At 56.5% G+C, this 17708-nt stretch overlaps 1 protein-coding gene across 10 annotated transcripts in view; it reads right to left on the bottom strand.

Moving 5' to 3' along the window:
• Window positions 1-17700, bottom strand: part of DVL3 (dishevelled segment polarity protein 3) — a 30791-nt gene extending 13091 nt beyond the window's left edge. For all 10 annotated transcript variants that reach the window (XM_035334181.1, XM_035334180.1, XM_035334185.1 and 7 more), the window contains exon 1: window positions 17480-17700. In XM_035334181.1, coding sequence (XP_035190072.1) covers window positions 17480-17646 — 167 coding nt within the window. In that variant the 5' untranslated portion in view covers window positions 17647-17700. The remainder of the gene's footprint in view (window positions 1-17479) is intronic.
• Between the last annotated feature and the right edge of the window lie 8 nt (window positions 17701-17708).

Raw genomic sequence — 17708 nt, 5'->3', positions numbered from 1 at the left:
TGACCCGAGCAGTCGCCGAAAACGGGGCAGGAAACTTCACCAGGGCACCAGCAAAAGGCAAATGAGCACCCGGCCGCGGGGAGCAGCCTTGCCCCACCCCGCCAGCCCCACGGGTTGCGCAGGCTCGGCAGAGCGGCGTCTCTGGGGCGAGAGGGAGCGCGCCGCCTCGCCGCTGCGGGCAGCTGGGGCTCATCAACCCTGCCCGAGCTGGGGGCTGCCAAAGGGACGGGCAAACGCTAGCCGTCCCCAGAAGGGCAGGCCAGGAGAGCAGCTTGAGCTGTCCGGCCCCACTCCCAGCACAGGAGCCATTTTCTCCTCCAACAAGTGGAGAAAAGCAGGAAAGAGGCAGTGAGGATGGATTAAAACCCTGCCAGCCTAATGCTTCCTCGGTATTCCTGTGCCAGCCTCTGCTCAAAGCCCCTGCAGGCCAGGCTGAGCACCCAGCACCGGCAGGCTCCTCCCCAGCACCATCCCCATCGGCGCCCAGGCCGATCCCTTCCCAAGGCAGGCGCGCTGTCGTCTCCTCGCTTCCCAAGGCACGCACCCTGGCCTGGCCGCGCTCGCATCCATTCATGCTGTCGCCAGTAGCCTGGACTCCATCCAATTCCTAGAGAGAGCTTCAGGCAGGGCCAACTTCCAGCGCCGCGCGCTGCTTGCTCCGGGACGCACAGTTCCGTCTGTGGGCGCGGGGACAGGGTGACACGCTCGGGGGGGTCGGGGTGACCAACCCTAGGCACAACGGAGCCGTTCCTCCTGCGGTGGGGACAGAGGAGGCACCCCCGGCCCCCTCCTGGCCGGGACCACGGCGCCCGATGGAGAACAAGCAGCTTCTGTCTGAGCGCGGGTGGCTCTTTGCTCCCCTTACCCCACTCCTGCCCCAGACATCCCCAGGGTCAGCTCTCCCCCGGAGCAGTTTTCTCCCTGCCTGGCTCCACGAAGCACCCCCTTCCCCACCCGCTATGCTGTTTATCACCATGGATCACAACGAATTATATATTTAGACTCTGCAGGGCAAGAGCTGATAGCGCTGGGCTGGGGTCAGGCACATGCCGAGCTGCAATCTCTCGGCAGCTCTGCTCCCGTCCGTCACTCCTCGGGTCGTGCCGAGCTATTCGCGTCCGGCATTCCTCGCCAGCCTCGGCCGAGCCCCTGCCTCTCAGCACCCTGCTCAAGCCACGCTCCTGGCCCCAGCAGGACTTCAGGTTCGCGTCAGGAGCCGCCGACCGAGCAGCCTCTGGGGGAGCTGTGCGCGGTGCCACGTCTCCTCCTGCACAGGGAGGCAGCCATGTGGGGAAACCTCTCTGCGGATCTGCTGGGAAGAGCCCTCCGCTGCGGGGTCTGGGCATGGGAATCCCAAAAGAGGAGCCCTGGGAAGTGTTCTGGCTCTTCTGGATCCCTAAAAGCCTCTCTGTTTCTCAGAAGCCACCGCGACCCAGGGAAAACATCTGCCCAAAGCTGATTTCAGAGGGACTGCTTTTAGTTTACCATCCGTCACGACGGTTTCCCACTTCCCCGGGTTCACAGCCCTGCCGGGGGTGTGCGTAACGTGGCAGGGAACAGAGGGCCAGCGAAAGCTCCCTGCTGGAGGGAGGCAGCCCGAGCACGGCCGGGCTGAGCCCGCGTCCGACCTCCCCTCGGCAGCAAAGCTCCACTCATCGAGCCGCGCTGCTGATGTGCTGCGGACAAACCGCGCGCTGGGCGCCCGGCCCACAGCCCCAGCGCTCCCAAATGCTCATCTGCATTGAATTTTCCAACAAAGAGACCTGCGGGAGGGAGGGAGGGAGGGAAAGAGAGAGGGAGGGTTAGTGCGAGGCAGGCCGAGTGGGCGGATGATTCAGCCTCCATCCCCAGTGACACGGGGGCGGCTGCGCGGGGCCAGGCCGAGGGGGAGGAGGGGACGAGGCTCTGGTTGCTGCAGGAGCCAGGCTCGGGTTTTGCAGAGCATTTGTGAAAGGAGAGCGGGGCCTGCCAGGGCTGACACAAGCAGCACATCTGCTCCCTTGCAGCTGGGGGAAGGGCGGAGAGGGAGGGGAGGAAGCCCAGCTCCGGCCCTCGCCCCATCCCGACGCTCCCGCCGGCTTCTCCGGAAAAGCCAGCGGCTCCTCTCCCCGCGGCCTGGGAAGGTGCCACGCTCCCAGCTCCCCTCCTGCTCCCCACTGGCAGCCTGCAAGGAGGACGCGGAGCCGGGCGGGTAGACGCTGCCTTCTCTAGGGAGTCCCGGAGCGGCTCAGGAAAAGAGAGGGTATTTTACATCACACGGTCACGTCCTAGGAATGAAGGGAAGGTGGGGAAAGAGAGAAGGGAGGCACCGAAAAGCAGCCCTGGAGAGCACCGCACGAGAAAGCCCGGCCATGCAGAGGTTAGCAGCGCGCAGCTGCCGCGCTCCAGCCTCCCTTCGGTGGCCTCCAGCCCAGGCGAGGCTGCGGATACAAGGGAGCTGCTGGCTTCAGCCAACTCAGGTCCCTCCTGAGCAGGGCCCGCCAGCCACAGCGGGGTCCTGACAAAGAAACTAAGATGGAGTAACAGCAGCTGACGTGCCCAGGGAAAGGAGAAATCCTGGAGGCTTTAACAAAGGCTCAGGTGGGAGGGTTTGAGCCTCAGGCTTGGATGCACGCTGCAGCTCGGCAGCGGTCACTGCTGGCCTCTGGCAACTCCGTCCCCCAGCTTGTCTGCCTAAGGGAGGATGCTCAGAAAGGAGAATTGCAGGTCACAGCAGTCCTGCAGTTCAGAAAAGCTGAAGTTGGAGTTGGGGGAGGGGGGGGGTCAGCATGGAGAAGCTGGAGAAGGGAAGCAACCCCTCACGCACGTCAGACATCTTGATGGCGAGGATGAAAAGGAGTTTTGTTACCTGGGGAGGTGCAGAGGTTGAGAACACAGCTAAGCAGTGACTTAAAAGCAGTGACTTCAGATTAAAAAGAAGATCTAAAACCAGTAGCGTAGATGGAAAAAAAAAAAAAAAAAAAAAAAAAAAAAAAAAAAAAAGATCTGTTCCTCTGTTTAGTTCAATTCTTTATAAAACTTCACAGAACAGTGACATTTTTTCCAAGATCACAAAGAAAAGTGATTTAGTGTTGAAGTTATCCTCCTCTTAAAACCCCCCAAAAGTGCACGGCTGACGTAGGCCACTCCTGTGACCTTAACAGCCCCCATCTCCCGCACCCCACAGAACCACAGAAAGAATAAATAAATCAGGAGCCGTTCCTATCTGATAGCACAGGCTTCAGAGATTTGCACACCAAAAATGTGATCTCATTTTCCAGGCCTGTAATACACATGCCTTAGGGCAGGGATGTCTCGTCTCCAAATGATTGTATAGATTAATGATGCCGAACAGTAAAAGGAAGCACCTTCATGTGTCATAATCCAAACGTGAGCATCTCCCAGCTCTGGAACAAAATCCCCCTCCCTTCTTCAGGATCAAATGCTGGGGCCGCAGGAATGAACTCTGCAGCCATTTCAGCAGAAGAGAAAATTGGACAGGGCGATTCTCCAACAGAGCTGAGATTTCAGACGTGAACTATTCGCCTGTTAGACTAAGCCCAGACATGACACGTGCTTCCCATGGGGATACAATCCCCTCAAGGGCTGCAGGTCCAACCAAAGAACACATACGCCAGCAATCACACGAGTATCAGCGAGACCTTGGGTTTCACAGGCAAACAGCATGCATCAAACAGGATTAGAGGATTTGAGGTGTCTGTCTCCATAAGCCAGGCAAGTCTTCGGGTCTTCCTCACCGTATTTTTATCTTCCGTGCAGAGGAGGAGAACGTAGGATACAAATCTACACAGTGCACTGGGGTGAGAAGGTCTCTCTCAGTGTAAACAAAGACTGTCATTCCCCATTTTATATTCCCCCCTAAACCCTCAGTCACAGTGTTTTCCATTGCGCCTCTATTTCAGAGCAGAGTAAGAAGGGAAACACAGATCCGTGGGTGTTTTAGCTCTGTTAGACCCCCCTCCCCAGAGGAACTGCTGTGCTCCTGCCTGCCTGTACGCCCAACACCCCAGGTCCCTGTGGGGACGTGACCAACCTGGCAGCACTGTCTGTACCAGGGCTCTTTTTCAAGAAACACCAAGCAACCGCCCTGCTACAACAATGATAACAGCTCTGCATGGAGCAGGAGGTCACCTCTGCTCTCCTAACAAACCAAGGGTGCTTTACGAGGATTTCTCGGAGAGCAGGTCACATTTCAAGCTACTACCTGCACTCCTCAGGAGCAGGGATGTGGTGCCTAAGAGCAAAAGCACAACAGCCCCTGTCGTTTTCAGCCTGTAATCACCCCAGCCTCCCTCAACCCCGCTCACCGCTGCTGCTCCAAAGCCTCCCATCATGTACCCCACAGCTTGCTGCGCTCTTCCCTAGATGCTCACCGGGACCGGGCCCGAAAAGACATCTAAGATGGCAACTGTTTTCCCCAAGAACTCTTAATCAACACACTGGATATACACCAGGAAAACCATGGCCCCCATATCCAGGAGACGCTTGGCTCCAGTTGACTTGCGCTCAGTCACGCAGGTGTCACTGGGTGGGAGATGACAGGACAGCCCTCCCGTTCACCTAGCCCAAGGACTGGAAAAGGAATGGCACTTAGGAACGAGCTGTCTCACCTCGCAGGCCTGCCCGGGAGCAGGACTTATCAAAGCAAAGCTACAGACTTGGATTTCAAAGGGAGATGAAGGGCGGGCAGCCCGTCCCGCCTTGATCTCCGCAGTGACCATCTGGCTGCGGCACTGCTCTGCAAACCAGCCCGACAGGCCTCGCACCGACCCGGGGAGGGTGCTGCACCCCAGCTGCAGGAGGCACCTCCGCGTGAATTAATCCTGCCCTGCCCAGGGGATGCTTCCAGCCCCCGCAGCCCCCAGAAGGCCGTTCAGAGGCATCATCAAAGGGAGCGTTCTCCAGGCCCCTGAAGGTTCAGTGACACTTTCAGGCTCTTTGAATTGGAAATCAGGACAAATGGGAACTCCCAGCAGAAGCCCGGCCAGACTCCTCACTCCGGTAGCTCCATTTCAGCTCCTCAGCAACTCTGAGAGCTTGCCTACACAGTGCGGCACGAGGGTGCAAAAAGTGCAAGGACTCCTCGTGAGAAGGGAAGATTTGAGGTAAAATGCCTGCAGGAAGGACCTTCGGGGAACTGAGACACCCCCAAGCAGAGCAGTGACCAAAAGCCGGGCTTGTGGTCAAGGTGGGACAGGAATCAGGCACAAAAAGGCCTCAGCTGGAAGGAGACGTATGAAACAGAGCAAAATCCTGCCGCCGTCGCTGTATTTCACTGATGGTGAAGAGGAGTCTTGGGCTATGACACATCTCCATCTGGATACAGCGGGCAGAGCCCACGGCATGGAGCTGTGACATGGCAGCTCCCGCTGACAGGGACAGGGCCCGTGCAGAGGGGTGGACAAAGGGCTCCCTGAGGGCAGCCAGCACAGCGGTCACAACGCTTCTGTCAAGGCTGAAGGTTTCCCCAGGCCCCAGAGGGAATTCCCTGCGATTCTCCACAGACGTCACCCGCCCCTCTCCAGCTAGAAAAGCAGCAGGCTCCCCGCAATGCCAAGGGACTCCGCACTATGGAGACGACTGTGCCCGATAGCAAGGAGCTGTAAAGGGTCCCGGGGGACTGCGGGGGGCTCAGCACGGTGCCAGGTCCTGCTGCTGCCACATGCAGGAGCAGGGAGAAGGGCACGATGCACGGGAAGGCTCCTGCGTGCCCCGTGAGGAAGGTGGGACCGGGCCTTTCCTTTCTGGCCCTCGGCTGAGGGACGCCAAGTCAGTCCTGCTTTTTCTTAACGGCAGGCAAAGCTCCTGCCAAAAAAGCGCTGCCGCTGTGGAATGTGCTGGGCTAGCAGTACAGCTCATTCCTGGAAAAGCATCAACTCAGCGGGAGAGCGAGGAGAGGAGAAGAGGGGAAAAACGGGGAGAGGGGGAGGGTGGGAAACGAGGTCTGAAGGCCTGGGCTTGCACACCTGGGGAAGGAGGGAGCTGCTCACCAGCACCCCCTTGTCCGGCTCCCAGCACGGCAGCCCTGCCCGGCACCAGCCCCCTGCTCCCCGAGCACCTCTCTGCTGGTCCTGAGCAGGGCTGGGAAGGCACAGACCAAGGCTGATGTCTGTGGGGAGGAGAGAGGTTTGCTCCCCCCACCGTGCTAACAATTAATTTGTATTTAATGACACATCTCCCCTTGGAGGTGACAAAACAGCCTCCACACGTGTCCTGCCCTCAAGACAGCAGCTCACACTACCCTCTCCTGGCACAAACAACTGGGCAAGTCTTCCAAGGAAACCTGCCCAGTGTCCTACCTGGTGAGAAGAAGGGGCCTTGGAGGATAACAGATGATGGCTGCACCCACTGCTCACATCCAGCTGCACTACCAGCAGCAACATCTCTGCTAACTAGGTCTATAAGCCATACGGACAACCCCTATAAAAACAACAGGGAGTTAATAAAGCTCAAAACTTTAAGTCCTACCACAAAACATTTGCCAAAGACAATGAGAAGGTCTCACGCACAGAAGGGCCTTTCAGAGCTGCAGCTGCATAGCAGCAAAGACAGAACTTTGTCCCTGATCCCAGGCTATTGCAGCACACTGATGAAAGGGCAAGCAGCGACACTACATCCTTCTGGCCCCAAAATGCTGGAAGCAGAGAGCATGAGGGGGTCTGAATGCTCTTAAGAACCACTTCTGACCATTGCTACGTGAGCAACACGTGTCCTTTTTCTTCCTCACTTTCAGGTCCTGGATAAAGGTCAAAACCTGAAATATTTGCTTCACCACAAAATGGTCAGCAAGCAGGGAAGAACTTGGAGAAAAGCAAAGCACGAGAGCCATGGTTTAAGTGACTGGTCTACTGGTAAACAAAACCAATCCGAGGCAGAGGAAGGCTAGGTGTTTCACCTGGTCTCCTGCTGTTAATGGTGTCAGTGCAGAGGACGCTACAAGAAATTCCCTGTACAGCCAAGACAGGGAATAAAAAATACTTTAGTAGCGCTTTATATACTTCATTTAGTTCAGCTAATATCAATCCATCTTTACTAAACTCCTTTCGAGACGCAGGGCTGAACAATACAATGAGCAGCTCCATCTCCTACCAAGCATCATTTACCAGGCCAACAGCGCTTGTCCTGCAGTCAGCACCCAGCGAACAAGCACATACTGTTCGACTGCTGGAAGGAAAAGACAAGATGCTCCCATCACAACCAAACCCAGCAAGTGCTGGCACACAACCCTCTCAACTAGAGGCCCAGACATCGGGTGACAGATAGCTGTAAAGCAGGAGCCAATCAATTACTGCAGATTAAGAGGAATCTGATTAGCCAAGAAGCAAGGAAAATGTGAGCTGTCTCCACCCTGCTGCTGGTTTATTCTCCGCACTGGAAATTCCCGCTTCTTTCTTTTCTTCATGAAAGGCCTGGCCCACAGGACTCCTGACACTGGATGGATGTTCCCCTGGACAAGGCAATTTCTAAGCAGCCAGGAGGCTGTTGTCTGCCAAGGACTCCTCCAAAGGAGCATCAGAAGCTTACTGACGCAGGGTGCAGGCCATGGTGTTGATTTGGAAGGAAGGCGTTTCTGCAAGCAGCGAGGCTTGTGCGTTTCAGCAGCCTGGCTGGAAGTGATGACTGGCATTAGTCAGTAGGCTGTGCGAGGTGCCGTGTACAGAAACCAGCCCAGATCCTGCCGCGACTTGCCTCCACACCAGGGATCAGCAGCCGTTCCAACAAGACGATAACTTTCCCCACAATTCAGAAGAGGACGGTGCTCTGCAGCACCACAGCAACACGCCACCGCTGCGGGATGGAGGCCAGCTCACAGCTGCTGCTTTTCTTTGATTGCAGATCCCCGGGCCCGACCTGCCACACACCATCCAAAACCTTCCGACAACAGCACCGCGGGCCACATAATGGCCAGTGACCTCCAGAAGTCACCACCACGTCTCAAAACATTGGGCTTGCAGAGGGTGCCAAGGCTGAGGGCTCCCAGGTCCTTCAAGGCTGGAGAAGCGCAGTGGAAGGCAGCACACTGGTCACCCTACACAAGAACCTCTCCCAGCGCCATAGCAGAGACTCTGACACGTTATTACCTCAGTAGGGCCATTTGCTGGGCCTGCTGCTAGGTCAAGTTATGTATGACAAGGCCCTGGTTTTGAGCTTCCTAATTGCTGTGGTACTGGTACCAAGTTTTCAGGAAGCGCCTCTCCTTCAGTCACGCTCGTCACCCCAACCACTGTGTGCCAGCACCACGTTGGCCAGCGAGGAGCCTGTTTGGCTTCTACAGGTGACACGAGGATAGTCCCCAACTCCAGCACAGACATGTACCACACAGTTCCCTTTCACCAGAGCATGAACCCATGCGGCACATCCAAGCTGCCCCAAGGAGATCCAGCCAGAGTGTGCCCTCAGCTGCTGCCCCCTGAAACTCCTGCCGGGATGCCCGGGCAGGGAATAACTGGATTTATGTAACCTAAAGAGTTTTACGTCATTCTACTGCTCTGTCTGGAAGGGAAATTGTTTCACATGAGCCCCTTCAGGACCTAAAGGTGCATTTACCAGCTCCCTAAGACAACAGGAAGGCCTGCCACAGGGGACTGATGTGCAGCTAGGGCCATGGAAATCCACCCTTCTCGGAGTCATTAAGAAAACATTCAAACGAGCAAGCACAATGCAGTGGCAAGACTTCCTGCACCAAGCCCCAGCACAGGTTTCCAGCACAGCAGGGCCCCAACTGGGCCCACGGGCAAGTCTGGGTGAATGGCACTAAAATACTGGTTGAGCTAGGCAGGGCTGAAGGAACCGGGACAGCTCGTTACCCGTATGCAAACTGCAGGACAGAGTTTGCATACCCATTACAGCTTCTGGGGGGGGAAGGAAAAAAAAAAAAAAGCTTCAATTTGAGAAGCTGCTGAGCCCTGGGGCCGAACACAGCAGCAGCCTTGTGCCCAGCTGATCCCGTCAGGCAGCCAAGCTACGCTTCTTGTCACGCTTCTGACACTGCTCAGTATAGATCTGAAGCTGACCGGGGCGTTCGGCACATGGGGGACAACTGATTTGCTCACGGCAGTGAGACACAAAAGCACCGTGAGTGTCCAGCAGGTCAGAGGTGGGCAGAGCGATGCCCAGGGGTAAGGACCAAGTCCTGTGGGCAGGCTGATGCGCTAGCACCAGCATCCCCGCTGAGATAATCCACGCAGAGCCAGAGCTCCCAAAACACAGACCCCTCTGGCAGACCCCCACTGTATCCCAGGAACAGCTGCCAGCCATCAGAGGGGCCACGTAGCACGTGAATTCCCCTCAAAACACTAGGGGCAGTTCAAAAAGCAGCAGAGGAGAGCCTTCCCACAGTGCGGCTGGTGCCAGCTCTCCCAGAAACAGATCCCTGCTCCAAGGCACGTGAGGAAGCCCTTCCCCTAATAGCTCCTGTCCTCTGCCAGGACTGGACACGGATTCCCACTGCAGTCGCCACTCACTGCATCTTTTCTTCCTCCAGTTCTCACGAGAGAGCAAGCTTTAGCAAAAACAAGACAAAATGGATGAGCCACGGAGGGGATAACCAAGGCAGGACTCAGCGGAGCAGGATACCCAAATGCTGCTTCTGCTGCCTTCAATAGTTAGCCTGGAAAAACAACGCCTCTGGCACGTCTCCTTCGATAAATAACTGGTACAACAATGACGGCAGTCCCAGCCCTCCGCTGCGGTACAGGATTACACGACACAGGAAGGGCAGCATCAGGCATCTCTGCCTGCCAAAGTCTCCAGAGAATTTCAACCCGTTCCTGCATGGGCTCGATGTTATTGCTACAACAAAAACAACAGCGATGGAAACAAGTCAAACCGAGAGCTTCAGAGCAGGGGCTTGGGGAGACACAAGCTCCGCAAGCTTTCCAAAGCAGCTCTGTGGAGGCAGCGATACTCACGAGCCAAAAACTCCACGTTCTCCTAGGGCCAGTATGGAATTATAAAAAAACATACAAAATTACAACAATTAGATTAATTGCCGTATTTGTACCTTGCTTCAGCGATTTCCAAAAAGCTTTCACGAAAGGATTTGGTTCAAAAATTCCCCGAGGCGGCCAGCAGCAGGACGAAGCTTTCCCTAACTCACCGACCCGGCCCAGGGGCCCTGCAGCAGCAGGGCTCGCTCCGCTGCCGAACGAGCCAGCAGCCGGGACAACCAGCAACACAGCCACGTGGTGTCACGTCCCCCTTGTGCAAAACCAGCAGCCAGCCAGGGCAGGTCAGAAGGGCAGGCTCCAAATAACAAACAAGGGATGGACAGAGGAGGAAATCAATAGGAAACACCAAAAAAAAAAAAAAAACAGCCCTGGCTTCTGCCTCGTCAGATGCGCGCCGCGATGCAAAGCTGGTGTGACAACATGAAGGCAATTTCCTGCAGGCACAGCCTGGGCTGTGTTCTGCAGGCCCAGCTTTCCTTCATGGGCTTTTACGCAGATCAAATATCCCAAACCACAACATTGTTCTATCTATTTGGATGCAGTCAAGGGTGGAGGAGTAGCGTTTCATCGCAGCACAGAGACCCTCGGCTCAGAACAGCTCAGCAACTGCCGCGCAGACGTGTGAGAGGCTTCCCACTCCTTCCAGTACAAGAGGCTCAAAAAGGACTTGAGGAATTTTAACTATGCTCCCTACACCTCCCCATACACAGCCTCCAGGTCAGGATGGAGGGCCGGATGCCCACCGAAAGGACTGAAGCCAAACACGCCGTGTAGTAGAGAAGCTAATGGGGAAACCCCATTTTCTCTGCTTATACGCACAGTGCCCTTCTCCCCCAAGCATCCCCCAGCTGACCATGGTGGTAAGACCTGGACACAGAATAAGACCTGGACATCTTCGAGGCCAGCTACAGAGTGGTTTACTGAGAGGGCAGGTGGGGAAATCCCACGTGAAGGAAGCAGGGAGCAAGAAGAGGGACTCGTAAAGGGACTCAGGGCACTCAGCCTTTATCCCTGTACATAAACACCTTCCTTTGTGGAGTCCAACACTGGCCACTTTGTCCCCAGGTGCTGGTCCTGCTCTCATCTACAGCCACCAGAGAAGCGAGGTCACTTCTGGCGCTGCCACCGGGAAGCTCCAGCACCCGCGGTGAAGGCGGGCTAGGGCCCAGGCTTTGGGAATGGCCAAGTTCTAGATGAAATGCTTAAATCTGCACTTCACTGGGAACTGGAAGAATGAGCAGTGGTCTCCTCCATCATCAACAGCTCCTGTGACAACGACCAATGTGCAAGCCAAGCCCCCATGGTGGTTTCTGAGCCATTTTTAATGGTGTTTGACCTTATGCCAGAGACTGAACCATGCTCATGCCCAGCTGCAGTGCAGACAGCCGGGGCACACAGCCTTACTTCACGACAATGCTTGCGACATATCAAGGTAGGTTTCTGTTCTGTGCAGGAATTCAAAACAGAGCCCTTCAAATGGTTTCAAAACACAGAACTGCATCAAAAAAGCTTCGTTCTCACAGATGGGCAAAGGTTTCTTGACCTTTTTGCTTTTCCAGAGACAACAAGAGCAGATAAAATTAAGAAATGTTCCCATCAAAAACATAATTGAAAACAATACCTCTCCAAGAAAAATGCTGGCTTCAACACAACACCATATTTTGGGAGAAAATCCTGACCAGCTCTAGCTGCAAACAAGTTCAATAGCTGTTGTAAAGCTTCATTGTTTGCATAGTACAGACAAGGCCTGAGGGCAGTTGGTCTGCGGCCCAATTTGGCTAACTTGGCTTTCAGAACGCCACCCCTGGGCAAAGAAACCCGGCTACGACTGCCATCAGACTGCCGTCACCCAACGTGGCCCTGGCGAGCACGGCTCCAGCCACAGCAGACGAAGCCGGACACCTACAGAGCCGTAACGGCCGGCCCCGAAGGGCAGGGCTCCCGGCACAGCCTGCGGGAGGAGCAAACACCACCACGAAACCTTCCCCACGTGCACCCCAGCCCTGGCAGCACTGTGGGGCCACTGCCATCACGCCCGGGGACGCTGTCGGGCAGCAGCTATGACCAGGAGCAGCTCCAGCACCAGCGGGACACCCCAGGCATGGGCAGTGTCACAGGCACTTCCCACCTCTGGGGCAGGGAAGAGGAAAGATGTGGTGCTGCGGTCTCCCGTGTGGCTGAGTGGGACCAAGCTCCTGGTCAGTTTGCCAGGCAACATTTCCATGCGAGGAAGGAAAGGTACGCGGTATGAGCCCACCTCATTTCAGAAGGCAAGCCACTTTGGACACAGACTTGAAAGCCGGGCCTGTTATCTTTTTTCCAGAGAGACAGAAGGAGCAGCCAGCACAGCCACCGTGGGTTCAGGAGCACAGATCTCCATCTCCCCCAGCTCTTCTCGCTTCTCCAGCATCCATCTGGGGAACCCCTCTGAGCCCCAGCAGACCTCTCCCCACCCCAGGGACAAGCTGTCTGCCGGCCTTCAGCACTGAGAGGAGAGCGACTGGCCCGGAGCTGAAGAGAAGGGACGGCCACCGTGCAGCGGGGCCAGTGCTGTCAGCCAGAGGCAGCAGGAAGGGAACAGGCATACAAAGGAGTCGCACGGTTCTGGAGGAGCTTCAGCTTACAGCCTCAGCACAGACTTCTTGCCAACCTGTCCCTGCGTGACACCCATGATGACACAGAAGTGCTCTTCACCAGGAGCATGGGACGTGCAAAGGTCTTGTGCAAAGTTTCCAATTCCAAATTAAAAGGAAAAAGGCAAAATACGACTCCCCCGAACTCATGCTACAAAAAGCTGGCAGGGAAGGCAGGGGCACCACGCCAGAGGCTCGCCACTGCTTCAGGACTGACACCGCTTATTAAGCTCAGGATCCCTTCCCCAGCTCCAAACGCTTTAAGCCAGAAGGACAGTCACTCCTGGCATCGATTTCAAAAAGATCCTGCAATAAAAATAAATCACTCGGCCTTTCAGTGAGCGTCAGCGCGTTTCCCAGAGCACATGTGCAGGAGATGAGGTCGCCAAATACCAACGGCATCTGACCCCTGCCCTGGGAACTGCAGCAGGGCCCGCTTTGTTCTGCCTCCAGAGCGCTGCCCTCATCACCGCCTTGTACCCGGCTTTGGAGAGCAGGTGATAATTAGGCAGGTCTGGATTAGATACCAGGCTAATGATTAGTTCGATACCAATTTTCGCTTGACAGCTGAGACCTAGGGATCGCTCTGAAGCTGGAATTGCAGTCAGGAGCAGCACCATCCCACCACTGCAGCCCAAGCCTCTGGTGTCCTCCCAAACGCAGGACAAGGAGGTGAGGTGACGGAGGGAGGTCCCCTTGTAGGAGAAACGGCCCTCGCTGCTCCCTCCAGCCTGGAAGAGGTCTGAGGCAAGCGGAGATGAGCAAAATGATCACAAGAGACACTTCACCCAAGCTCTTTGTCCACACGCTGCAGAAATTCAGGCTTTCAGGCACTCCAGGAGTTGTGGCAAGACAGGGAGAGAGAACTTCAGGCCAGGTGCTAAGGACTTACCTGGACGCACAAACTGCACTTGTTTAACTGAAACTGCTTTGAAAAGTTTTACTTAAACTTCATCAAGCCCCTGTGGGAACACCTTTACCAATAGCAACGAGTAGCATCGATTGCAAGTAAAAAATGGAGCCAAACGAAACCACAGCTCAACCGATGTATGTCCTCAGAGCTGCAGCAGCCACCTGGCCAGAAGAGAAGTCAGCATTTCAGCTGGGGGAAGCATGCACACAGAAAGATCTGCCCGGGGGAAAGACGTGTGCTGGGCAGAGAATATGACCTTTCTCGTGGGGGACAGGGGCTGGAGGGACGCTTTACAGGTCTCTGAAGCCCACATCCCAACAAACTACACGCTACCACGACCCGTCTGCAGGGTTGTTCCCTTCCTGACCACACAGGTCCCCAGGAGGTCTAACAGCACGGAGATCAGAGCGCTGCTGCGGAGCTGTGGCACTCCAAGACCCACACAATCACCTACTCAAGAAGCTCACAAGCAGCCAGGATGAGGCACAGGAGCGCTGTTAAAATTTCCATTGTACGGATTAGGAACAAAAACAGACAAGAATTAAAAAGCCTGTCCAAAGCTCCCTGAAAAGCTCAGTGGCTTAGTGGAGAACACGGATCTCGCAAGTAGTCAGAGCCCTGCGCAGACTTTACCTGGAAAACCTTGGATAAAAAGATTCCAGCTGTAGACAAAAACCTTCTTCCTCCAAAGTTAGCAGCCGAAGGACGTTTCCACACTTCCCAGCGAAGCACATCCGCAGAAAGTAGCTTCAGGTCCAAGAAGAGAGTAAGTAGCACATGGACGCAGCGCTGAGCTCCCTCCATCAGGCTGCTCAGCTCCTCCACGCCTTGCCCAGACCTGAAGACCCACCTGAAGTCCCCGCTCCACACAGCCGGGCACAGGCTGGGTTCTCCGACTATTTGCTGGGGCAAAGAAACGCTGCGGCCTTCCTGTTGCTCGCACCTCCTCTCCCCATGACCACGTAGGTTAATTCTTCTCGGTTCTCCTCCTTCCCACCTAGCCGTGGCACCATTCCGGTGTCTTCGTGATTTGGGGCTGAGCACTTCGACTAGGATTAGCTCCTGGCATAGCCTGACAGCCCCACAGCCACCCTGGGGAGCCTCAGTTCACATTTCCAAGGAGATGTAAACACTGAAGCTGCTCCATCACCGCCCTGATTCTCAGAGCAAACAAATATTAACAAGATAAACAAAAGAATGAAAAATCCCACACACCAAGACCACGGCTGTGATACTGCCTTGGGGAGGGGGTGAGCTGAAGGGAATGCCTGGCTGGAGACGTACGGCCTGGAAAGAGGAGGAAGAGGGAGAAACCAAATCGACCTGGGCAACAGAAGTGAGAAGAAATGCTGGGTCGCAGGGAGCTCAGCCTTTTGCCACAGGGACCCCACAAAAGGTCCAGGCACTACAGAAACGTGCAAGCCGTTGGATCTGCAATATTTTTGTAGGATCTTTCCCCTCGTGGATCAGCTGCCACGGGACCATCCACTGTTAACAGCCCGCCTCTTCCATGGCAGGTCTTAGAGCACCTCGAGAGGGGCCAGAGGGATAAATGCACTAACACACAACGCCCTTCCTTGGCTGAACACAGCCAGCATTAATCTTTCTGGTTTTCACTAATCACTCATAAATTCACAGGCTTCTACCAAGCAGCTGAGGTGCCTCCTGCCCTCCCACCCCCGTGTCTCCCTGCAGACCAACCGATTGCTTTCTCCTGGACACCAATTATCGGGGAGCCTGAAATATTTCAAGTGCTGCCTGGGGCTCCGGGGCTTCTCGGGGACAATGCCACAGCCGGACTGGTCTGGCCGTTTCCCTGTGAGCTCCAGCCAAGCACCAGCCCTTTCTTCCGCTCTCTGGAAAGGAGCAAAGACCCAAACACCTCCTTCTTGACGGGGCATCCTGGGTGCCCTGCCATGAGGGGCTTTCTGCCCCCTGTTCCATGTGCACGTGCTGCCCCAACCGTGCAATTCACCCCACAGGACTCCACCAAGGGACAGGCTGCTCACGCGCAGCCTCCAGCCCCAGAGACCTCTGCCAGCCGCTGGGCTGTGCGCACCTTCCCTTCCAGAGGGCACTTCTTCCCCTGGGAGTTAGCTGCATTTCTCCTAGCAAAATCTCCTCTCCCACGTTTCTGATGCATCTAACCTCGCTGGGTCTTCCCGGGTGATTTTCCCTCTCCCTGCTAGTATCCACAAGAACTCCCTCCGCTGCTTGATCTTCAAGTTTCATTAATCTACCATCTGCCTCCTCTCACGGAGCCTTCAAGAAACGGAGGATGAAAAGGCGCAAGACAGAACTTTGCTGCCACCAGACCCCTCTTTGCAGCTCGAGACGCTGCTATTTATTACCAAACTTTGTTTATAGTTATGCAGACGCTCTCCCACCCACATGGCAATGTTTCATTCAAGACAAGTTTGAATTCCCCTCAAGAACAACATTTCAAAGGATCCCAAGGCATTTGTTTACAAACAGCACGCACGGAGAATTCGCTTCTCCCACCAATGAAACTCGGTCCCCTCCGCGCCGGGGAGAGGCAGCTGTTCCGTAGCACCCAACGCTGCTCAACAGCTGAGGGACAGGAAACCATCAGCCGACAACTGATACTGCAGAGGAAATTTATGGAAAACGAGGGCCGAGGGCTTCTACTGGCCTGGAGAGCCCGGGGAAGCTGTTGAGCGCTCCAGCTCTCCTCTGGCTCAGGAGGAATTTCGGGAGGCAGAGCATCCCAGACTGCGGTCGAAGGAGTGACTCCAAATTTCAAGCCTCATCTGAAAAGCTGGCACCTCCCGAGCTAACGGGAACCTGGGCACCGGGATCGTTTGGCTGCAGAGGGGAGAGCACCCCCTGCTGAGGCGGCCACACGGGTTTCCATCCAAGCCCCGAACAGGCCCAGCCCTGTTTAACTTACGGTACGAGCCAAGCTCGCAGCCTAGGGAGGAATTTGGCGCAACGAGAAGACACTAGGAAGGCTATAAAACTGACAGCCTTTTGCAGCCCCAGCCTCCATGCACAGGACCTAGTGTAAACACTAAATCTTCAGAGGAGGGGGGGAAAAAAAAGTGCAAAGGAAGGCGATCACGCAACCCGTCCCAGTCCCAGAGCCCTAGGAATGGTACAGGGTCGCATGCTGAAGGAGCCAAGGGAGGCTGCCTTCCCGGGACGGGAACGGGGCTCCGCAAAAAAGCCAGAGGAGAGTCAGCTGTAGGAAGACCTCGGGCAAAACAAAGGGTCTCCCGAGCTGAGCGCTGGCTTCACGTGACGCTCGCTCCCCGGAGCGGTCACGGACTTTACAAAGGTAGGAGACAACAGAGGCCCCGCATAAAGCCCGCAGCCGCTCGCGCGAGGCACACAACAGCCCGCCTCACCTCCGCACAGCCACACGCGAGGGAAGGAGCCAGAGATTATCACAAAAGGAGCGATGAGAGCACGGCTGTCGGTGGAGGGCTGCCCCAGGAGGAGCCGTGATGCGGGGCAGGGCTGCTCCCCCCCTTCTGCACCGACCCACCCCAGGGACCGAGCTTCTCGCCCCGCGCCCGGGGATGGGAGGAGAAAGCCGGGACGGGAGGATTTCACCCGGTCCTGCCGACGAGCTGGGGAGAGGGAAGCTGCCAAAATGGATGGCGCTCCCCAAAATGGATGGTGGGAGAGCACAGCTGTCCCCAGACCCCCTCCCGGGCAGGGAACGTGCCGAGGGCAGAGCCCCCGCAGCCAGGGGAGATGCGCGGCCCCCAGCAGCGCGGGGGGGGGGGGGGGGGGGGGGGGGGGGGCGTGGGCGGGGGGGGGGGGGGGGCAGAACTGGGGGAGCCCCCATGGAGGCAGCGGGGGGCACGGCGGGGACCCCTCCCCACGGTGGGGGGCTGCCAGCCCCCAAAAAAAACAGGGTGCGGGGGGGGGCACCACCCCCAGCCCTCCTTAGGGGGAGGTCCCTAAGGTGGGGGGGTCCCGGGGTGGGGGGGGGGGGGGCGGGGGGCGTCGCTCACCCGAAGTCGTCGTCCATGGACTTGAAGTAGAACTTGTAGTTGGGCCGGTTGAGGAGGCCCTTGAAGTCGCCCAGGGTGACGCGCTCGGCGGGGATGGGCAGCTTCACCAGGTACGGCGTCTCCTGCTCGTCCAGGTGGTAGATGATCTTCGTCTCGGCCGCCGCCATGGCGCCCCTGCCCGGCCTCCTCCTCCTCCTCCGCCTTCCTCCCGCGACCCCCGGCCTCCTTC

Source organism: Oxyura jamaicensis, chromosome 9 (assembly GCF_011077185.1).
Source record: "Oxyura jamaicensis isolate SHBP4307 breed ruddy duck chromosome 9, BPBGC_Ojam_1.0, whole genome shotgun sequence".
Taxonomy (NCBI): Eukaryota; Metazoa; Chordata; class Aves; order Anseriformes; family Anatidae; genus Oxyura; species Oxyura jamaicensis.
Note: the sequence above shows the minus strand (reverse complement) of the source record. Positions and strands in the feature narration are given on the sequence as shown.